This window comes from Nematolebias whitei, chromosome 5, assembly GCF_014905685.2.
Source record: "Nematolebias whitei isolate Nwh7 chromosome 5, NemWhi1, whole genome shotgun sequence".
Lineage (NCBI taxonomy): Eukaryota > Metazoa > Chordata > Actinopteri > Cyprinodontiformes > Rivulidae > Nematolebias > Nematolebias whitei.
In genome coordinates, this window is record NC_056502.1 from 8577378 (window position 1) to 8601792 (window position 24415).

Below are 24415 nucleotides of genomic sequence, written 5' to 3' on the forward strand. Positions count from 1 at the left end.
CAACTGAAAATACTCATATAAGTTTGTTCTGTACTGTAGTTCCCTGAACCTTTTTAGGCTTTTAGTTCTTATGCATAACTTATCATTTATTTCTTTGAGCAGGTTTGCAGAATCTTTCACTCTTCGAAGAAATTCTTTAAGAATCTTTAATTTTCTATTTGTGCTTTATCTCGTTCAGGGTTTGGGACCATGATTCAGTTGGTAAAAACTGATTAGTTCCTTAAAATTAAGTATTTATTACTGACTGTAAATAAAATGTTCAACTATTTAAATGTAAATATCTGGACCTTTGCTAAAGAATTCTCCTTTTCTTCAGGCAGACTTCACAGAGTTTAATTTAATACCACTGGTCTACAGCTTTACATATATTAATATTGTGGTAAAAAATTGTGCAAATCTGCAAAATACATTTACTGGATTCATTTCCAAACATGGCAAATAATAATAAAATCCTATAAAGTAATGATAAGCAAGATAAGACAGGTTTAAGTGACGATCAGACCAACTGAAGGTGAGAATGAAATACCACTGATAAATGGAAAAACGCTTGAAAAACAAATGTTTTTATACATTAATGTAGCATTAGCATCCAAATTTATGAATATTACTTTGCCACTGAACTGACAGATTAGAAAAATCTGCCATTTTAAAATCACAAAAAAACTTGACTTAGTTAATATCAACTAACTATCAGCCATAACTGCATTTAAACTAGTAACATGATATATTTTCCCTGTAAATGGATGAACTGTATTATATCTGTAGATCATTTGCAAGATAAAGGCCACACGGAATGACAAAATATACATTTACATTTGGTATTTTAGGGATAATTACATTTATCTGATGATGTCTACATGTTTATCCTTCCGTATAAATATTAAAACCTGATGGACGTACCATCTGAACAATCTCCAGCTACATTCAGGAGAGTCAGTACCAAATCCAATCCAGCGATTGATATTTAGAAAAATGTGAAAAAATCTTATTCCGAAGTCATGATTGTATACTACGTGAGTTAAGGAAATTAATCAGCAGTCATGTTAACACTATTTAGGTTTTAAATGAACAAATGCACAGATTTATTTAAAGCGTCGGACACTTTTTAGTCTAAATTCAGTCTAATTCAGGAAAACACACAATTGGATTACAGCACTTACAAAATGTCCAGAACTGCTGAAAGTGTGACTGAGTGAGCCTAAAACACAATATTTTATTCATACATTCAGTCGTAATGAAGGAGTTCTAAAGGAAACTCAACTGAGACATTAGAAAAGTAGAATAAAAATGGACGGATGATGTTTTCTTTGCATTTAGAAGACAGGGTGGCTTTAAGAACTCCACTTAATGTCCCAGAAGAGCGGAGCTGCTTTCTGTGCAGCTGCGCCCGTGCTGTCTTCACGCTGGTTAGGCTCTGAGGTAACAAAGTCTGCCTCTGACTTATGAGCTGGAAGGAGAAGGAAACAGAAAATAAACTATTGCACTTTTTACTTTGAAGAGTGGGAATGTTCGTTCTTTTGTAGAGTTGATGAAAAATACCACTCAGACTGAACTTGTAAACCAAATAATAGAAAGTCTTAACATTTTTCTGATGCCGCAGCATGACTTTAGACACACATTTGAAGACTCTTGGTGTACATTACCCACAATGCAACAGAGCATCAATGAGTCTGTTAAAAAATGTGTTTCAAAGTAAAAAAACTGGAACTTTTTAAAAAGCACAGACAGATATTTTTGCTTTTTTTTTTCTAAAACCCAGGCAACTAAAGCAGCAGGATGCGCCGTAACGTTTTTATGCTACTAGTGCTTAGTGTGTTTTTAGTTAACGTTTTCTTAGTTCATATCTTAGATTTTATAACTGTTTTTCTTTTGCATTTTAATACTTTTGTTGGATGTAACTGGGACCCTGTGTACACAATTTCGTTCCACCACATGTACCACGTGTGGTGTGAACGACAAATAAAGAACCTTGAATCCTTGAACATTTGAAAACACAACAAAGTTCATGCTCAATCATCCAGGTATCAAATCCAACAATTCTCAGTCAGGTCATCTGGACAGTTTCTTTTTTATAGAGACGTTTCGCCTTCTATCCGGAGGACTTCATCAGTCTGAGGAGTTCCAGTAAACTGTTTCCCCACCAAGCAGAAAACTTCGTAAGTGGACCAACCGGTCTGGGGCCATCCTGTCCCCCATCGACTCCTCCCAGGCAGGCAGCCACAGCCAAAGTGGTTCAAGGCAACAAAGTTCATGCTCAGTCATCCAGGTATCAGATGTCCAGATGACCTGACTGAGAATTATTGGATTTGAAAACACTTTTTTTAATGATATTTTTTTTAATATGCATGTTTCTTGTTGTCTGTTTATTTTGCATGTTCGTTTTCCCTCCCCTGCCTCCCCTCCTGCTTTTGCTCTTATCCTGTGAACCGCAGAGCCTCTCTTTTCTTCCAAATTGAAAATGTATTATGGATCTGGTCAGCTGGTCTATCGACGCGTGGATTCGCTGTTGAGTGTTCCAGCAGAACTGAAGGCAGACATAAAATCAGTAGGGTGGGCCTGCCCAAAACAATTGTTGTTTATCTGAATTTGGCCCCCAGCTGGCCTTGGATAGACCAACTTATCTAAAATTGTTCCTGGTGGATACGTAAATTAAAAAGCTCTGCTCCCCAACCCCACAAGAACATCTGTGGATTTTTATCAGTGGACTGGCTGAGAGACACTGTAACATCTTTATCAGGACTATGGAAGCTATCTGTTCATGGACAATCTCACCGTCTTGTTGTCCCCCCCACCTCCTGCAAAATGTATTATGTCTCTCTATGTTCTCTGTACGGAATGAAATGTTACTGTACTTAACTGTACAATGACAATAAAGTTGATTCTGATGTTCTTTATTAAAAATGTTTTTCATTTACCCTTTATTTATACAGGTAGTCTCATTGAGCAATGAGAACTCATTTTCAAGAGAGACCTGTTTAGGGAGCAGATGGTGGGGGTTAAGGGCCTTGCTCAGGGGCCCAGGGTGGGGCAAATGAGGGTGGAGGGAGGTGTGGGTGTTCCACCTATTCCACCCACATTTTTTGATGTTGACGGTACCGGGAGTTGAACCTGTGACTTTCCGATCACAGGCCCATCTTCTAACCTCTGCGCCACCACTCCCCCTAGTCCAGTTAGTACAAATAGTACAGTTTTGGTTCTGTGTCTTTGTATCTGTTCACTCTCCCGTGTTTAGTATTTTATCATTTTTCTTGATTTGTCTTTTGTCTCCTTTTATTCTGATAGAACCTCTTCCTTCTGCTTCCTTTTCCTCTTCACATCTGCTCTCTTTATGCCACTGACCACGCAGCACGTTGCTTATCGTTACCTTCACTTGTGTGTATTTTGCCTGGATTCATTTGTTCTTTGAAGAGATACAAAAGATGGCTGTTAAAGGGATTGTCAAAATAAAACACATGGGCCTAAATAAAGGCCTTGCATTCCTTGAAGAAATCCATAACGCCTGTTATGTCAAAGTTTTAGATTAAGGTCAGTCTATGTGGAGAAATGATAATTATGCTACACTCAGAGTGAATGTTGTGAATGACTCTCAGCTACTGCTGCATTCAATTTGAGCTCAATGTGCTCAGAGTAAGTGTTGGGGATGATGCCCAGCTAGTCTATGACAGATCTTCTAAGATTCAGTAGTTCTGACTTTTAATAAGTATTCCCAGGTTGATTTTGTAGAGGTAATGAGAATGTGAGTGTTTTTCTAACAATATAAATATAATAAAAGCTGGTGAGAAACTTACTTGGCGTGCAGATAGTCTGAGGCTCCTCCCACTGACCACCAGGCAAACATGTAATAACAGGATTCAGTTTCTGCACAAAGCCTTCCTTGCAGTAGTACCGCACCCTGCTGTTGGTCTCATAACGCAACCGCTTCTTCCCGTACACCTGAGCGTGGGGAACCCGAGGGGGGTCCCCACAGGAGGCTGAAGGAAACACATGCTGCTATAATCTGGAAATAAAAGCTCTCGTAATGAGATGTTATAAAGATTTTAAACAAAGAAAACTCACAGGCGCCCTTCTTGCAGGTGTACGACAGGTGGTAGTTGCATGGCACGTCGCTCCATCGGCCACCATCGTGCCAAACCATCACTGCACAGTCCTCACCGGACAGGAAGTAGCTGTCAGGCTGACCTTTGTACCAGTTCTCGTAAAGCTAACGGAGAGATGAGTAGATTAAAACAGCCCAGAGACTAAGTAAAATCCAGCATTGTGAAAATTAATCAAATAATTTGAAACAATTAAAAGAGTTCAGACGTGCAATTTCAGAAGAGTTCATGGACTGTTAATAAAACTCACCAGAGGGTTTCCATCAGACCAGCGGAAGTCTCCTTCAATGGTTCTGTCATTTAGTCCAATCCACTGATATTCTCTGTATTTATCTAACAATACGCAAAATATACACGTTTTATTGATATATATATATATACAATTTACACAGTACACAAAGTAACACCATATTTTATTGAGGCATTTGGTAACTCGACTTAATCACCAACGTGTTGACACTACAGATATTTCTTAACTTTATCTGCAACTCTTCTTATAGGATAAAAAAGGTTTTTAGTACCAATGCTGGTGGTTTTCAATATAAAACGTCATGTTCTCTCCTTATTAAGGACTTTAACATGACCAGACACCAAGGTGTGTTCAAAGCTACTCATATTAAAAAAGAAAAAAATGTTATAAAACAATAAGCTCCTATTTCAAAATAGAACAAGAAGTTGCAGGAAAATGAGTCTTTGCAGAAGTAATGTAGTACATCATACAGTAGTCCCTCGTTTATCACAGGGATTTCCCTTCTCAGCCCCCCCCCCCCCCCCCCACGCGATAAGTGAAAAAAATGCAAAGTAGGAGTAGTAGTACAAGTAAGCCCTTCCCACACGCTTGCAATATTCTAAACTCTAAACGCTCTAAAAGATCACAGCATGTAATGATCTCTGCTCTCTCTGGCTGCTCTCTGCCTCTACCAGCGCTCTTGGCCACGCCCACTTCAACGCTGCAGCTCGGAGTTCATGACATGTCGCAGGAGGGAGCTTCTCCCTGCACCTGTTGGCTGCGCAGAGGTGCTAAATCATTTTAAATAATTTAAAATAAAAACTCCATGCCGATCGTGCGGCTCATCCATCAATCAGTCAATTGTGCGTCGTGTTCAATCTTATTTTGACAAACCACGAAAGTCTGCGAAAGTCGAACCGCAAAGTGGCGAGGGACTACTGTAGTGAAATTCTGCACAATTTAAAATATTCAGCTCTGGATTTGACATCCGATAATGGTTTTAAAAAGACAACTCCTTCGGAGCAGCTCATGTACACCTACCTGCCTCTTACGAAAAGAACCATGGAACATCAGATAAACACACACACACCCGCCCCCACCACCCAGCAGACAAAATACAGACAGTAAAACATACAACCGTGACACATTACAACAGAAAAAAAAAAAAGATTTTTGAAGTTGAAAGACATGAAAAGATATTTTCCGTCATGTCTGAACAGATTTGAGCACTTTAGATCTGCGAAGAATCTGAAAGTGGAGAACGTTGGAGGAAGATGGTTGAGGTGATATCAGCTCAACGAGGTGGAGTTTTGGTGGGAGACATTCTCATGTTGGAGCTTTCAAGAACCCCTCCCTATATGATGGTTGTGTGGTACACACTGCATCACAGACCAAACATCCTTCATGTGTCACCTAATCTTTACTGGGAATCTTCTCTTTATTCAGAATTTACCATTGACGTAGTCCTGCTCCTCGGGAGTCATGACGGAGAGTAAATGTCCTCCACACAGCCGACAGTGCTGCTCCGCCGCCTCCCAGCTCTGCCGTCTGCTGAAGTGATGATAACAAAAGCCCTGAAACTTGTCCCAGCCGGGCTCACACTCCTCCATATCTGAGGCAGAGAAACACGTCCAGGTGTTTTTGAAGGCAAACAGAAGAAAGGTACCACCAACATAAAAAACAAGATTTGTGTGTAAGTTAATCTCTCACCTGTTTGACAGAAGTGTCCTCCATAACCAGGTAAACAAAAGCACCGTAAAGATTCACCGTCAACACAAGTGCCTCCATTAAGACAAGGATTGTCCAGGCAAGAGTCTGCAAACAGAATGAAACACGTCAAATTTATCATTTGTTATTCTCTCGGATCGTTTTAGTTGGTGCAGCAGAGGTGAAAAAGGTTAATATTTTAGATTTCTGGGAATCAGATTTACAAAAATTATTTAAAGACTAGTAAAAAAAACTGTTTAATAAAAGGGTGAAACAAGAAAACACAAAGAAGCTCAACTTTGGACCCAGTTTGCTGTAAATATTATGAGTAATTATACACAAACCAAGGCAATAACACCCTGAAGAGTTTGAAAAATTCACCAGAATATTATTGCATTTTTACATTTTTCCTGTAAGAAGAATTATCAATACGTGTATTAGTGTTTCAAGTTGTACAATTAAAAATGTTCCAATTTCTTTTGTTGTCAAATAAAAAGTACCAGCAGATGGCGCTGTTAAGTCACGTTTGGTTGTGTTACAGACAGGAAAGTTTAAATCTTTGAAATCTTTTTTGTTATTTTCAGAAGTTAAAGATCTTAAAATAATAATGATATTAAAATATTTTGGAAATGGAGCAATACAATACTGCAATAATTATTACTTTACTTATTTAGAAAACTAACGGTCATATTTTGCAGCTCTTAACAAAATGAAGTTTTGTTTTATTTATTTAATATTCCTATATTTGTATTAATGTTGTCACATTAAAATAAGCAAACTGTTATATGTGTTTATAACTGTTTGTTATATTAAACAATTTTTTTTAAATAAATCAAAAAAACTTGCAGATTGGCTCTAATTTGCATGTTGTTGGCAATATATTTTATTAAAATTCTTCCAAGTTAAAACAAAATGACACAAGACATGAAAACAGGGGCTGATATAAGTTTTTATGGTTCAAAACTGGATGTTGTTCTGTTTTTCTAAATCTATTTAAGATTCAGGGAAACAGATTCTCCTTTTTCTTTTAAAGAAAAAGCACAGATTTAATTTGATTTTACAGCAAATTAAATCTCAGTTTTTCATTTTCACACCTTCTCCTCCCAAAACAACAATAAAACAATCAAACATCATCATTCTGTTACATCAGTCGATGAACAGCAGTAACATAAACTGAATTACCTCCTTGGCTTGTGGCAGAAACCTTCTCAGCAGGCAGGGAGGGCCCCATGGCCGTATGCTCCCTGACAACGTCCCCAAAATGCTCAGGGTGGACGGTGGGGGCAGTGATGGTCACGTCACTGTTGGTGGTGAAGGCTGACCTGGACGCCTCCTCCTCCTCAGGAAGCCATGTGCAGATGTTACCTGAGGGCTCATCGGTGGTGGGGTCTGCTTCGTGGCCCTCTGTTACAGGTTCTGCTGAGTTTGTCACACCATCAATAATCACAAGGGTTGAATTCTTTACAAACAAAAGTGACAGTTTCATGTTTAAGACGCCTCAACTCAGTAAATACAAAGTGAAATTTGGATAAAAGAATCAAATGGTGGTGGTGAAGGCTGCACTCCATCACAGACATCAACACCTCCAGAGGTCCACCTGCATCATGAAGGACCCCACTCACCCAGCACACACACTTTTTGCCCCGCTCCCCTCAGGCAGAAGGTTGAGGAGCATTAAGTTTAGAACCACTAGACAACGAGTTTGCAACTTTTATGATTAAAAGATCAATTTTTACACCTTCATTTACTAAATTCAACGTGTCCAGAGCCACAACCACCTGCTACAACTGTTATTATCAACTGGTGGCCCATGGGCCACTTTAGGTTTGTTGGAGGAGACATTTGTGACCAGAAGACTTTATCAAGCTAAAATTATCTAATGATTTTTAACCGTTTATATTTTTACAATTCAAGACAAATGAAAAGATTCTTGTAAAGAGGTGGAGAAATAGTTTAAAAAAATAAAAATAAACTATGAGCTATGCAGACCTATGTATAATTGTGTGTGTGTGGGGGGGGGGGGGGGAAACAAGTATAGAAATAAAGCAAAAAGTTAAAGAGCATATTTGCAAAATAAATTAGATGAAGACAACTAAAATTATTATGGTACTTTTTTGTTGTTGTTTGTATAACAAACAATAAAATTCAGTTTTATGTTAGTTGTGGTCAAAGATTGAAAGAGCCGCTGCGAAGGTACCAAAGAGCCACATGTGGCTCCAGAGCCGCAGGTTGCAGACCCCTGCACTAGACTGAGGAACAGCTTCTACCCTGAAGCTGTAACTCATAAACCTCTAACCAGAATAATCTCTGTAATTCCACTTGCACTGCTGATATGACACTATGTGCTGCTGATTATCCATGCTGCTGATTTCTTACCCATAAGCTGCTGTATTCATACCCATGTGCTCACAACAGACTCATGTTCCAGATTCAGCTCATACGGCAGTGCGACGTGTACGGCGGCAAGTTTAGCGTGTATAGATCCTTGTGTACCGTTGCTTCTTTTCTTTAATGTGCTTTATATTGTTACTATTTTTGGGTGTAACTGGGACCTTGAGTGCACAGTTTCGTTCCACCTCATGTACCACATGTGATGCGAATGACAACAAAGAAACTTCAACCTGGAAATGAGTAATGACATCTATACTGAATTTAATGTTCGTTTATGTGTTTAAGTTTAAAAGTAAATTGTAATTAGTGCCTTAAATATAAATGATTCCCTTGCAAAAATAAAACGAGCCCACCGTTTATAAAATCAAAGTAAGCAGTGCAACTTCCTCCCAGGATAAGCAGCTAATTGTACAGAACTTTACCGCGGGCTTTGCTTGCTGCTGTGGTGAATCTCTGCTCCTGGGAGATCTCGTCAGACTCCTCGTGGACAGGAAGCTCAGCGCTGTATTCCCGATCCGACAGAGACTCCTCGGGTGTTTGGGTCGAAGGCTCCGGCTCCCAGCTGGGGGTGAAGCTCTGATGAGGAACCAGCGTGATTTTTGTCTTTGACTGTGGCGGTGCGTTAGTCCCAGCCTCGTCAATAATTCCCTCAGAGGTGTGGTCTGCGGACAGAGTCGGGTTTGTCAGAAAAAGCTCCGATTTTCTTTGGGGCGTTTCCCACGAAGATTCATGCGCCTCCTCTCTTTCTCCCTCGCCTGAACCATCGTCTGTGAAGTTCTGGACTGATGGGCTTTCTTCTAAATCCTCCTGGTCAGTTTCATCCCGAGTCTCCTCCTGGGGTTCAGCGTCAGATGAAAAATCACTTTCATGCTGGAACGTTACGGCCTCTGAAGAGCTGGCTTCAACCTCCACAGACGATGGAGACACAGTTACAGAGACCGGCGATGAAAACAGCTTCTTTATTAAAACAGAAGCATCAGTGCTGGAGTTTATTTCAGCTGTGAGCTGGACGACTTCTGCTCTTGGGATTTCTACAGGATCCGCATATCCACTCTGCTCTGTCGGACCATCTGAAGTGTGTTTGAACTCCTCCTCATCATCGTCGTCGTCGTCGTGATTTACCATAACAGCAGACTCATGAATGGGGTCGAAACCTGTCCAGAGAACATAAGTAAAACATGCATCCACTTGAAAATGGAAAAATCAGAGAAGATAATATTAAGTCAATGGGAAAGAAGTGTTAAGATCAGAATTGTAATTTTTTTTTAAAAGCATTAGAAATGATGGTGTTTCAGGCATTTAGGTCAAATCTTGAAAATAATGTCATGAGCATCTCTTGATATATTGTAGTGAGATCTCATTTCATCTGTTAATGCTTGGAGTATGTGTTGGGGATAAGTCTCAGCTACTGCCACATCAGTGTTTAGCTCAATATCTGTAAAACTGACTGCACTAAAGCCATTTTTGTGTTGGTTAATGTTGATTAGCTACAGCAGCCATTTTGAAACGGACTGACACTATAAGGTGATCAGTCGTAGTGGTGCATCTAAAAAAAGTAATTTCTGAGAGTTTCATCAAAAGCGGGGTCATTATTTATAAGATATTTTGCTAACAGACAGCCTGGGTTGACTCCAAATGTTAAAGTTTTATGCAAAAATGTGGTGCAATGAGTATTGCTTGGAGTGTGTGTTGAGTGTGTGACTCGACTACTAAAACAGAAAATTGAAGCTCAAAATCTGTAAAATAGACCAAGTTGAAGTCATTTTAATTCGAGTAAGGTTGATTAGCAGGCAACTTGAATTAGATTATTTTAAAAGGTCTGCATTCCGTTAATCCCAAAATGTGAAACAGATCTGGGAATGAAGTCAGACCTGATATTACTGGGTTCCAACTGCAACTCGGAAAACCAGTAGGTGTCACTAAGGATGTGACCAGACCATTTTATTTCAGAGGTTTCTTACTCGAGTTAGAAGCAGGGACTTCTTCAGCGATGGAAGAGATGTTCAAATCCATCAGATTATCATCTGTGAGGTCTCTGGTCTCCTCTTCAGACTCTACTGACTGATCTTCATACGTGCTGTTAGTGATTGAAGGCAGCGGGGTGGTGGAGCGAGCGCCACCTTCCTCGGTGTGAGGGGAACTCTCAACAACAGAGTCAGTGGTGACTTCTTCTAACTTTCCTAAAACAGCAGACTCGGTAACAGAAGGATGATCCGAGGCGACGTCAGTCGTGTGGTCTTCTTGTGAAACAGGAAGGTCGCTCCCCTCATGATGCTCTTCGTCCAGATCAGCTTCAGACGTGGGACTATAAACCAACCAGTCTGGGCTTTTAGCTTCAGAAATGTGCTCCTCTGTGGGCGGCGTGCTTTCAAACGTTGTTCCGTCTGTTGTGAGAAAAGTTTCGTTATCCACAGAGAGACCATCAAACGATGGAGAAGTTGGAGGAACTTCACGATCTGTGTGTGGGTCTTCTTCAGGCGCCAGCTGAAAGGAGTCGGGGTGGCTGACCTTTACCAGCTCCCCTGTATCTTTGGTGGAGGGGTTCTCCCGAGGCTTAGACGAGGGAGCGACAAACTGGGGAGGGTTTTCTTTTACCGCTGCCTCGTTGTGCTGCTTTGTCGGATCATATGTTGGAGCGTTATTCATCTCTTCCGTCTCTTTTGACATCGTCTCGCTCAGACTGACGTCCTGTTGAGTGGTTAGGAAAATAATGTCTTGCCCAATGTCCTCTGGCTCAGTGGCGAGAAAACCCTGGGGAGACTCGGTGTAAGGGCTGTAATCACCTGGAAAGAAGAGAATAATTGTGTGAATGTTTATGAAGCGATCCATTTTTCTTCCGTACGTTTTCCAGCGTCTTTCTCGTTCCACAATTTTTGTGCTACTTCAACAAAGCATGAATCAAAACGTTCAGCTCTTTCAGGAGAAGGGTGCCGTGACTTTTGGTATTGGTGCAACTTTAGCTTTTTTGGAAATATTTAGCCTTTTCTGCCACTTTTTGGCTCATTGAAAATTAATTGAGCTCATTTTATATCGTTCAGATCTTTAGATCTGTTGACAACCTTTTACTGCTCCTTTCACCTTTTGTTTCGGTTCAGCTTTTTTCAGCTTCTTTGTGCAAATTTAATCTTTTATTAGCTACTTTCAGCGTTTTTTTCAGCTGTTTTGCGCTACTTTCTTTTCTATTCTGCAAACTACAACATTTGTGTACTCCTTCTAACTTCTTTCTGCTCCTTTCACCTCATTTCTGCAAGTTTCAACTTTTTCTGTAATTTCAGCTACTATTTAGCTGTTTATGCTAAGTTTAGATTTTAAAGCTAATTCCACATTTTTTGCACTCATTTCAACTTTTTTCAGCCTAATTCAGAAAAACGTGTGCTCTCTCCACTCCCTTCTGGTAATTTAAGCTTCTTTCTGTTGTTTAGCTACTATTCGGCTGTTTTTTCTTCTTCTTCTTCCAGATTATTTCCACTTTTTGGTTCTAATTTCTGCTTCTTTCAGCCTAATTGTGCACGGTTGTTCTCTCTCCACTTCCTTTTGGTATTTAAGCTTCTTTCTGTTGTTTAGCTACTATTCAGCTGTTTTCTTTTGTTTCATTTCTGCTTTTTTCAGATAGCTTCCACTTTTTGTGCTCATTTCAGCTTCTTTCAGCCTAATTTGGGCACAACTGGGCTCTCTCCATTTCCGTCTGGTAATTTAGGCTTCTTTAGCTATTGAGCTGTTTTGTGTGTGTGCATGCAAATTTCTGCCCTTTCAGATAATTTCCACTTTTTTGTGCTAATTTCTGCTTCTTTAAGCCTAATTGGGCACAGTTGTGTTCTCTCCACTTTCTTCTGGTATTTTCAGATTTTTTTCTGCCTTTTCAGCTATTTTTTTAGCTAATTTACTCATTTTTGTGCTCAATTCTGCTTATTTAAACCAAATTCTGCAAATATGTGTTCGTTCTGCTTTCTTCTTAGGCTTGTTCTTCCATTTCAGCTACAAAGTACATTTCAGCATGTTTTTAGCTACTTTTTGTTGTTTTTCAGCAAGTTATTCAGCATCACACTACATTTTCGCAGGAAATGCAATTCCTCTAGTTCAGGTAAATTCTGTTTTCTGCTGTTTATTTTCCACACGGATCGTCCTCCCCTCAGAGAAAACGCTGTTAAAAAAAAAGACACTTTGAAAAGAAAAAAAAATCTTCCTCACTATTAAAGCAGTAGACGTCGTGTTGAGAGTGAACATCTGGGAAGCCTGTCTGGTTGCTGTATCTGTAGATGGTTTTAACGCCAGGTTCGCCACCTCCACAGCGCTCTCTGGGGATGACGATGGGGTAGCGTACGCTCCCGTCAGCCAGCCAGCCTGGGCTGCAGTGGTTCAGTCCATCGCTCCAGGCTGCGTAGAGCTGAGCTGTGGAGGCCAGCTCCGCACCGTGACTCACACAATACGCCTTGGCCTCCCCGAAGGTAAAACGCTGGGGGGCGGAGCCATGGAACACCTCACCTTTAAATACACAGACAGGTTTTATGAGTTACTTTTGCAGTAGATTAAAGTGTTTGAATTAATAAAAACACCAATCAAATTCAAGTCATTTACGACATTTTTCAATAGTTTTATTAGCTTGTAATAACTCTTCTTTGACCGTACAGTTTTACTTTGAATTTTATTGCTTTAATTCAGGGGTTCTCAAACGTTTTGGGTCAGGGGACCTCTTATAGGGGAGAAAAATGTCCCAGGGACTCCCTCAGAAACATCATGCTGTTGAAAAATAATTTACTGACATTTCCAGCCCTAAATGCCTTGGGAATTTTTATTTTGTCTGCTTGGTTACATTTCTTTCATTTAATGACGCATTGGTCCCCATATGTGTGACTTGGTGCTAAATAAATAAACTGAATTTAAATTAAATTTATTTATGCACTTTAAATAATTTATTGTATTTTATTTTGCAGACCCCCAAGCTACAACTTGCAGACCCCTGGGGGTGCTGGGACCCCAGTTTGAGAACCTCTACTTTAATTAATCACAAAGTCCAATCAAGCGATAGTGGAAACTGCAGGATGATTAAATAATTTTTTTTGACATTGAACCTCATTTTTACAAAAAGAGAAACAAAAATCTTAAAAAGCTTTCAGCATTCTGCAGGGCTACTTCTGCTTTAAAATATTTATTTTGTTAAAATGTTTTTATGTCTGTACTTTTAGAGGTTTTAGTGTGAAAAACAAAATCGCTGTTTAGGGTTTATGTACCCCTTTTCTAAATATTTGGCAAAATATTTGGACGTATATTACTACAACAACCACACCATTAATAAATATTTAATCAGTGATCATAATATACTGCTAATAACAGCTTTAATGTTTTTTTTTTCCTTCCATCAAATACAACAACACTGTTGTATGTGTGCAGCCAAAACAAGTTTAGAGCAGATTGTTTTAATGCACATAAAAAATTAAAAAATGAAATGTTGAACGTAATGTTTACAGTTTGTTACAAAACACGGTACTGTCACCAACTTGTTTTGAATTGTTTTGTTACATTTAACTCTAAACTAGCCTTATTTAGCTTTTAGCTAGCCTTTAGCTACTTTGTATATTTAGCTATTTAACAGAACTTATTTTTAGCTTTTACTCAACCTTTTGTTACTTTTAGGTAGCGTTTTATTAGTTTTATTTTCTAGTTAGCATTTACTACTTTTCATTTTTGACTAGCATTTTGCATCTTGTGTTTTTCTTGTTGTTTTGCTCCTTTTAGCTTGTAGCTAGTTCTATTTTTTATCTTTAACTTCACTTTGGCTTCTTCAGCAAATTTAAGCAAACTTATTCACCACTTAGCATTTATGCTTCATTTTCAGAGAATGCAATTAACCTAGTTTGTTCGAGTATCACTGCATATTCAAATATATACAACATAATTATATAAATAAATAATATATGTATAATATATAAATATATATATAATTATAATGCATAAAGCTGAAAACGTGGCAGAGTTTGTAAAGCAACGTTAAGGTTCACCATGAATATTCTCCACGTAGCAGTAGACGTCATAGAGCTCATCAAGTTCCAGCAGCCCGTAGTTCCTTACACCCGGCGTGCCGTCCATGTTTCCAAAACAGCCCTCTCTTGGCATCTGAATGGGATATCTGTGGACAGATGGTCACTCTTCACTGAAGCACCAGCTGCCTCTTCTTTAATAACGACAACACTTAATTGGCTGCTTTTTCTGAAGCTGTGCAGAAATAATTGGTTTGAGATCAAATGAGTGCCTCTCAGCTACTGGATGATCTGAGTGTTGTGACGTGCAGATGCATCGACGGATAGTTGGATGAGGGGTGCACTATGACCCCTGTCTGACAGACTATAGAATCATAATAATGTGCATCCTTCACACCAATTATCAATCTACCAGTTTAGTGCTCATCAAGGGGAGCTGCAGAAAAAAATTGGAGTGTTGCCAAAACTAAATTGTTATTCCTTGTGGGTAAAAAACACAGATGGTAACTCTGATGTCAGAGACTGTAAAGTTTACATCTTAAAGGGTTGGATTTTGTTAATTTCTGACCTGACAGACTGGTCTGAGAGCCAGCCTGCGTCACACTGCTCATATCCACTATGATAGGCTGCAAGCAGCTGCTCTGGGGAGGCTATTTCAGCCCCGATCTCCTCGCAGGCCTTCCTGGCCTGCTCAAAGGTGAAAGCATATCGGCTGGAAGCGTCGCGATAATGGAACACCACTCCTGAAAATCCAAAAGAAATTGGTGAAGTCTTGGCACAGATATGTGTTCTGTTGTGCTTTTATTATTAGATTCAAAACAACCAAACCGATAAAATAAAGATAGTCAGAAAAGACTCAGACTCAGCGCACCAAATGATCTGGCTGTACAAGAACAAACCTAAGATGCTGTTGCTTCATAATTTTCCTGATATATTTGGATTAATAATAACGGACAAGAATGTTGTCTGTGTCACCTTTGACCTTGACCTGAGCCACATCGTCGGCATCCTCCAGGCCCTGCTGGACCTCACAGCGGTAGAACCCGGTATCGTTCTGCCTCAGGTTCTGCAGGCGCAGCGTCAGGTCTGCAGGGGAGTAGGCGTAATTGAGCAGCGACGCTCGGTCTTTGTAGGCCTCGCTGACTCTGACCCGGTCGCCGCGGGCCACCAGGATTTCTGTCTCCCGATCTTCAGTCAGGACGCTCCATTTGACCCGAGGCACAGTCAGCACGGCGTGACGGCCGTTGGTGGAGGGGGACGGAGGAGGGAGGGCCAGCGACACCAGGCAGGGTAAAGTCAAAGAGCCCCCCAGCACAGCAATCACAGGCGGGTTTATGGGGATGGTTACCTGGAGAAGTTTTGAATCATCTAAGAACAGAGCAGCACATTATTGATAATTACTTATTATTTTTCTAAATATTTTTTCTTATTTTTTTGTTGAAGGTCAAACTAGACTGTTTGTTTGTGCACAGCAGAAGTGAACAGTTAGTCAAGCAAAGCATAAAGACCATATGTCCAAAGGTCACATTCAACTAAATTATGAATAACTTCATTGTGATTTTCACCCTCGAACAACATTCACAAAAATAGGCTTGTCAGTAAACAACAGGAAGGCAGGTGCAGTCCCATATTTTCAAAGGACACCATGATTTAATTAAATAACTTATGAAGGTAGACAGGAAGTGATGCGTACCTGACTCGTGGTGAAGTGTAGCGAGTGACGGCAGGAAGAGGAGGCAGAGGCTGAACAGCAGCACAGATGGAGGCACATCAAGGCTACGACACGGGGGGAGAAATAGGGGAGTTGGGGTGTTTTAATCAGAATATGACAATTCCTTCCTGCGGAGTCTGAGCAGGATCTCTTTAAAAGCCAAAATAACTCTGATTTAAACGCCATCCGATTTCCATCTGACTTTTGTGAGAGAAGAAAGCAAAAAATAAGGACGTCATCTGGTTTTTAACAGTATTTTCCCATTATTATAACATAATTAAAAAAAAAGATAAATTATATTTTACAACTAAACTGGGCCACTATTTTTCACAACATTTTCCTCAACTGTTGGTGCACACTGCAGTTTATTATGACTCGAGCGCACTTTAATGCTGCTGCTCAACCTCCAATATAAAGCATCTTGTGGCAATACAGCTAAAACTGACAGGTGAAACTTTTAAGGTGAGTAAAAACAACAGTTGGGCTTTAAATTAAAGACAGTAATGTGCACAGGGATGGTTAAAGACTGAATGGCATCTTGTCATTTTTGTGTTTTTCAACGTATTGAACACAAAATAAAAAGTGCTCACAGAGGCTTAAGACTTCTGCTTTATTGCATTGATTTAACAGAGTACAGTAGTCCCTTGTTGATCATGGACCACACCCCCGCGATAAGTGAAAAACCGTGCAGTAGGGATACAGTAGTCCAGGAAGTGGTGGCTGGAGTTTTCTCCAGGGTGGACTATAAGTGTGTGGAGTGGAAATGTCCATTGTTTCATCAGCCTGGATAGAGACAAAGTCTGCACTCCTGATTTATTCAATGATGCACTTTCTCAAAACTGACAGCATACAATCAAGGAGTTCATTATGCACAGACTTAGATGTTCCTTAAACACAGTGGCAGTGTGCACTTTTTCCAGTGTTGCTGCAAAATCCACTAGTCCTTTAAAAACACCCGGATTTTCTGAGCTTTCACTTTCATCATGGCCACGCAGGGCAAGTTCAAATGCACTACAGAACTTGACACAGTCTGTTAGTTTGGTAGAATGTGCCTGTTTCTGTCAACCTCCTCATTGTGCTTACGGATCCCTACTGTAGCCTTCATCAAGCTGAGATGAAATGTTTATTTTCTCAAAGATGGCTAGTCGCAGTGCATTTTCCGTGTGGATCCCAGATTGTTCATGCTTCTTTGCCTTTTCTAAAAAATGCTTTAAATTAGTCATACTTGTCTTAATCCATGCTGGGTCAAAGCCTTATGTTTGAAAAAGTAGGCAGGGAAAGCAGAATAAAGCATTAGCCTCACTACATGTATTTAGCCAAGCCTTGTTGCCAAACTAGGTCTTGGAAAAAGACCAAGTGTACTGTCTCCCTCTGTCTTTGGACTGCTGATTAATTGTCATGTTCGGCACCGCAGGAGGATAGTGATATGCAAATCAAGCTGCATTCAGCTCTGGGCGCAGGAGTGGTGCGCCCCAGAATGGTCCTATCTTTGTCCTGAAGAGGAGCTACTGCACATGTACAACTTTTAACGAGAGTCTATGGGCAAAGATTTTTGCACCCCAGTGTGGAAATACGTCACCAATCAGACAACGTTGTTAAACGAAACGGTACTCATCGTTTCTCATCGTTACTCATCGTTTCTCATCGTTAACTATAAAATATTTATCTTGCACAACTAAAAAAATATATATATTTCGAAATATTTTTATTTTATTATTTCATTTTATTAAATTTTTTATGTCTTATTCAAGACAATGTGGTGAGCGGTGTGGCGGCGCCCTTGCGCCCTCTATTGGCCAGCCGCCACTGAGTCCAAGTTCAAGTTTCACTTCCAATCTCCATCCTTCTGTGCAAATACACAATTTAAATTTAAATACTGTTTTCAGTAAACAATACATGCTGATTGTGTGGCTCATCCATCAATCAGCCATTTGTCATGTCCACTCTTGAAAAACCGCAAAAGGGCGAGTCCGCAAAAATAGAACTGCAAAGTAGCGAGGGACTACTACTGTACACAAAATGCTGTGTTTTTTCTCATGCTTCGTCTACCAATGAATCTTTCATGAAGTTTAGATTTGTGCACTTCCTTCTCGGGTAAATAACAATAAAGTCAGAGGATTTTTTTTTATTCTTGACTTGAACTTCCTGATGTTGTGCTCAGTGCAGCTTTCAACTCCGCTGACAGTTCAAAGCTCACCAGCTGACACACAGAGAAATCATTTCAGGTCTCAAATGGTTTTTAAGTTTATATCGTTGTTTACTGTTTTACTCCATGACATTAAATGACTATGACTGAAAGGAATAAACATTTTTATGTCAGTTGCTTAAAAACAGAGGTTTAACACTCAAAACATTTAACATCAGAATTACCTCTGACTATTCAGATCAAATCTGCAACTTCACTGCTGTCAGCTGACTGCAGCTTTGAATTACTGTTTCACTATGAACTTTCTTTATATACACTATATATTCAGATAAATTTATTTGGTTAAAGCACTCAAGCGTGTTTCTTTGAAGTCAGCTGTGGTAGCACTATCTTTCTTGAACACTTGATTGAAACAAACTGGGAAAAAATATCCTTAAAACTGGTTACTTCTTGAAAACATTGATTGAGATAACTGATTAAAAAAAAAAAAAGAAAACAGTTTAGTCGATATCAATTACATTCATGACTTGAAGTTTCAGTTCTTGATAAATGAGAGCAAATAATAACTTTTAATGTTTCACAAAAGACTTAGATTCAAGGGATTTTCTTGGTGAATGTTAAAATTAGGTAAACCTTATGTTTAAGTTTGAATGATGACGCTGAGGCTTTCAGCTGTGATGATTACCGTGGGGGTCGACTCGAGGGAATGCTCTATGTCTACAAGAAACCCTCATGGGAAAAGTGTGTTTGCTGAAACAGAAACCCAGACTGTGACAAACTGAAGGCCTGTCTGTGTGTGTTCTTGGAGCTTCCGAGCTACAAAGTGTGAGCTGCATTCTGATTCCCCTGAAACTTCCAGGAGGATCAGACAGAAACCCAGCTGCCAGACCAGTTTAGTTTGCATCCTTCCCACTACAGCCTCTACACTTCCTGTTTTCCCAAGTGTGTGAACTTCTTTTTTTTATCTTATTTTGATACTTTACGTTTTAAGCTACCAAAATGGCAGCTAAAATCAAAATGAAAAAGTTTAGAATATTCAAGATATGTGGAAAAACCCATCCAGATTCAAAAGTAACAGGAAAAAAAATGGTCCAAAAAGGTGAAGCTGTCCGTGTTTAAGAAAAAGTTTTCCATCAGAGTCATGTGGCAAGTGTTTGCTCCTGACTTAAAGAAGTAATAAAATACTAAAGATTAGGAAAAATATTGTTTTCTATAAGTTTTTTAGAGGAACAGAATTATAATCAAATCAGAATTATCAAATATTCATTCTAAGGTTTTCTAATGCTTAAATTTAGCTTTCACATTTAAAAATAAAACCTTTTTGAAGACATGGATGCTTATTGCTAATTAAACGAGCTGCAGTTTGTCAAATACACACCCACATAGGGTTTAAATAGGACAACTGGGCAGCAGCAACATCCTCTTTTGTTTCTAAACTGACGTATTTTATAGGACAGTGTCCATTTAATATGATTAAAACTTAAAATTATTAAATATTTGCATGCATAAAGAATAATTATGTAACTCGTTAGGAACCTAATGAATGTTAATTCTAACAATGAAAGTCTGACTGGCCTCTCTTTTACTCTGTTAATCAGAAAAAAAAACATGTCACCTAATATCCCAGCTAAATGGACAAAGCAATGCCACCGAGGACAAAAATGAAGAGGTTTGAAAAATGCATCAGTTGGAGAGAACTTTTTTTTTTTTTTGGTACACTAGTTGTTCATTTTTTATTTCCAAAAATAAAAAAAAAAAAAAAAAAGCAGTTTTCTTTTAAAACTGAGTGCTATATGTCTCATTCACACTCACGACATCACCACATTTCCAAAAAGCTTGGAAAGACGGGGAGAGAGGGGGGAAGGAGAAGGAGGGGAAGGATGGACTTCCCGCAGGCTAAAGATGCATCCTGGCAACATCTTCAGCATAAAGAGAAGCATCACAAGTTGTTGAATATTCAGTGATTTTACAAAAAGGAGGCCGGGGCCAAAAGAGGATATTCAACCACTTCAGATGAGCAGACCAGTTCACTCCTTTTAGTGGGGTTTGAAACACCTCCTCATCCACCTGTCCCCAGAACACCTTCATTTCTCTGACGTGTGTCGGCGTTACGATGAAAGATTTAAAGGATCAGTCAGTTTGTGAGGGCAGAGTTAGTAGTTAATTAGTTCATAAAAACAAAACTTTAAAGAGCATCTTATTTACAGTATATAGAAGCTAACAATGGGCATACTTTATTATTCTTTATTTTTTATTTATTGTCTTTATTATTCATACTTTATTATTATAATTACTATTATTATTATAAAGTATTATCATACTTTATTATATATATATATTATTATTTATTCTGTTGTGATTGAGGTTGAAAAATAACTATATTTTAATAGAACCAATATACTTTTATGTTATTGTCTGAAGAAAATAGTTTTCTAGAGATATTTAGATATTATAAAAATGTAAATAAATAAAATGTAAATAAAACAAGTCTATAGTAGCATTCAGGACACAGTCAGGGCCTTCTACACGGTCAGAGAAGGCCTAAGAATGTACATATGAAATGTTACATTTAATTTTTTTATTTATTTTCTTTTATATGAAAATATATATATTTTTCTTGTTTTCTGTAAACTACTTTGCAGTTGAGCAAGAAGCCATTTAATCCATGAAAATACACTTATCCAATCAGATTCTTTAAATTTGTGTCTCAAGGCAAAAACATGTTTGAAGGTTCCTTCTCATTGTTTAGGACTTCACTGTCAGCAAAGAAGGCTCAGCTCAGCCAAGCTCTGCAGGATGAGTTTGTTTAGTATCTCATAAGAAAATTATCACAATGGTGAAGGCTTTCAGAAACCCCCTTTTTGCATTCAATTGCAGCCTGTAAAATAAAAAAAAATCAACATAAAATAAAAAAATCCACACTGAAAATGTAGTTACTCTAAAAAAAAATGAAGGTTAAATATCCCACTTAGGTTTACATTGATCCTTTTCACTATTACAAAACTTTGGTTCCATCACATGATGAAATTTTACAGAAACAGTAGGTTACTGTTACATTTCTGTCTGAATTATTGAAGTTACATGTTATACTTTAATGCAAGAGACTTAGTGAGCCGCAGGGGCTGCTGGGTAGTCTTGGGACAGGAATGGAAGGACTTTCTCAGGTTAAGTGTTCGGATGGGTTATCCTTGATCAATACTGTAAAAAAGTTACTCAATATGTCTGAAGTTGTACTTGATGTATAAATGGGGAACACACTTCCGCTTCAGCAAGTTTCTGATTTGTGAAACTTAAAGTGAAGTGATGAAATCAGACAACGACAGGATTTCACAGCTAATAGCTTTGCTGGCGCACATAATGAAAATAAAGGGTTTTTCGGATTAAAATAATTATTACGTGTTAGCACTGCTCAGAAACATACTTAAAAACATTCTTTAGGATTATATTTCAGGCATTTCGTTCAAGGGTAAAATATTTATTAAACTTATATATATATATATATATATATATATATATATATATATATATATATGTATATGTGTGTGTGTGTGTGTGTGTGTGTGTAATCCAATTATTGGACATTTTCACAGCTATATCTCTCCATACCGCCTTGCAACTAAATCCTCAGTTCAATGAAATGGGTCACATAATAATGAAGTAACATGCTCTACTAATCAGAAATAATTCATGTCATCTTGATTTCTGAGGGAAATTTACATTTTATTGGCAATTCAAAAATTAGCTTAGAAGCTGTGCATGGGGGGAGCAACTCTTTAAAATCCTCTTTAAGGGGCATTTCTGAGAATACTAAGAAATATTGTGCCGACAAAAAGCCCCGTTTTTCTTGTAATATGCTGAATCAAGACCAATAATCTGGTTAATGCTTAGAAAGTGTTGTCTTTTAAGCCACAAAATAGAAGCTGTATGAATTCTGGTTAAGATTTTTTTTTTTTTTTTTGTAATAATTCAAACTGAATAGGTTAATTCAACACTTCAAAAAAAGAAACTCGTTGACACCGAAAGTCTTTCAGACTCATAACCAAAGCATCAAACAGCGCCTCCAACGCCTCTGTCATTCAGATTTGAGAATGGGTGCAAGACCACTTGCTGAGCCCCCATTAAAGCAGCCTGACCCCCCAGCAACTCCTTCATTTTCTCACGGCATGGACCACCGTCGTTACCCTGCGCTGCCCCTCGTCACCCCGGCCCACCAGACCCACATCACATCACCTCAAAGGAAGCCCATCTCCAAGGGCAACTTGAATCCCCCCCTTAACAGAAACAATCTGACAGGAAGCAAGCAGTAGCCAGGGAGGGCTGGGAGCAAGAGAGACCTCTCAGAAAAAAAAGAATGGAGCAGCAAGAAAGAAAGAGGCTCCATACAGCATGACTGAAAGCTGAGAGAGATGTTAGGTTCACAAGAATGACTTGGAACAGTTCACCGGTCAGCCTCAAGCAGCAGCCATGTCTTATTAGCTGTTAGCTGCTGACTCGCCGTGCCAGAAGACCGAACTCTTACAGCTCTGATGAAAGCTGTTAGCTGAGGGACTCAGCTGCTTCTCGGCTTGAGTGCAACAAGCTGGTGAGGCTGTGACGTTTTCCGCCTCAGACAGGGTGGAAAACAAATCAAAGCAAGCAGAATTTGCATCCATCCAGCTGCTGTGGAGAAGCAAACTGCTGCATGATCTACTGCTCCAATACGAAGTCAGCGTCTTTGTGTTTTACTGGGAAACCAGAAAGAAAAGCTTACGTTTAAAAGTTCTGAAAACTGGATACATTTGACCACAATGTAGGTAAATCTGCAGATCTATAGCTGAATGTAAAGAAATTTGAGGACATAATTAAAAAAAGTTTTTACATCAGAACAAAAAATTATCTGATTAAAAAAATCATGTAACCCTTTTTGCTGCAGGTTTTACACATACTGTAATAATGAGTTCAGGCTGCTGCTGTTACGTCGTATTGTTTTACATTATTAGTGTTTAGTGTATATCTTAGATCCTTATATACTGTTCTTTTTAGACAATTTATATTTTTGCTATTGTTCAGTACAACTGGGACCCCGAGTATAATTTCGTTCCACCACATGTGATGTGAATGACAATAAACTTGAGCTCATATGTTCCAGTAGGGACATCATTAATCTTTTTTGCAAAGTTCTTAAAACAGTAATGGAGACTCATAAAGCCTCCAGTTTGTGATGGTTTAAAACCTGTAATTTAAAAAAAATAGTTTTCAGTGACAAACGTGTTTAAGAATTAGTTTATTTATCCATCCCTCCGTTATTTTTACCCAGTACTTCCTTTTTGGGTCACAAGGGTTACTGGTGCCCATATCCAGCAGTCACTGAGCGAGAGTCGGGACCCTGGACAGGTCTCCAGTCCATCACAGGACATTTATACTAAAAATAAGTTTGGAACAAGCGGAAGATGATGGATGGCTGGATGGATGGACGGACCGACGGAATAAGAACAAGTCTTTATTTTTGTCACTTTTTTCCATTCAATCAATTAAATTACATTTATGTAGCTTTTCTCTAGCAGGAAGCTCGGGATCTTTACACACACACAAGGATGATAAAAATAAATTATACAAAATTAATTTAAAGGTTTAAAACCACATCATGTCTCAATGTTAAATGAATGTGAGAAAATTTAAAAGAAAATAAATCTGTGGCTGCAAAGATCAAAGTCAGATTAAATTAAAGTGCATTCTGGTAACAGCTGCATAAAAGATGACAAGGACAGAAAACCAGTTAAAACGTTGAGCAACTTTTATCATCAGTATGTCTAAGCAGCATGTTAGTCCAGAGTTAACCAACAACAATAATAATTTGTACAAGCAGTGCATGGTGAGCATCGTTTTATATATTTTCTGTACTTTTCCTGACTGAGTGCAGTTCTCTGATGCTTCAGCAGGTGACATTCAAGTGAATTAATTTACTCATCTTACCTCATGTCTTGCTTTGTGAAGATACCTATGATCTGTGCAAAGACAATACTGGTGCAAAATTAGCTCAAAATAACTAAACAAATAAATAAATGCCCCCATCCACAGTGATGCTGTGCTGCATCCAACAGATTGGACTTACTTCATGTTGAAACTCTCAGTCTGCGCGTCGGAAGCTGCTTCTGGTGGAAACCTTCAGGCACGTGCAGGTTT

General features: G+C 38.8%; 1 protein-coding gene across 1 annotated transcript; it reads right to left on the reverse strand.

Moving 5' to 3' along the window:
* Positions 1-1202: 1202 nt before the first annotated feature.
* bcan (brevican) lies at positions 1203-24415 on the reverse strand. Its single transcript, XM_037676774.1, has 15 exons — positions 24345-24415; positions 16090-16172; positions 15372-15764; positions 14965-15139; positions 14418-14545; positions 12610-12903; positions 10383-11204; positions 8844-9575; positions 7213-7449; positions 6034-6138; positions 5777-5935; positions 4345-4427; positions 4057-4201; positions 3789-3971; positions 1203-1447 (listed from the first exon to the last, which is right to left on the reverse strand). The coding sequence occupies exons 1-15, from the start codon at positions 24347-24349 to the stop codon at positions 1332-1334; spliced, it is 3660 nt and encodes a 1219-aa protein (XP_037532702.1). The 5' UTR covers positions 24350-24415; the 3' UTR covers positions 1203-1331.

Coding starts and splice junctions, on each gene's coding strand:
- bcan (XM_037676774.1), bottom strand. Junction 15,765..16,089: donor TACACTTCACCACGAGTCAG/GTACGCATCACT, acceptor CTCTGTTCTTAG/ATGATTCAAAACTTCTCCAG. Junction 15,140..15,371: donor GGCTCAGGTCAAGGTCAAAG/GTGACACAGACA, acceptor TTGGATTTTCAG/GAGTGGTGTTCCATTATCGC.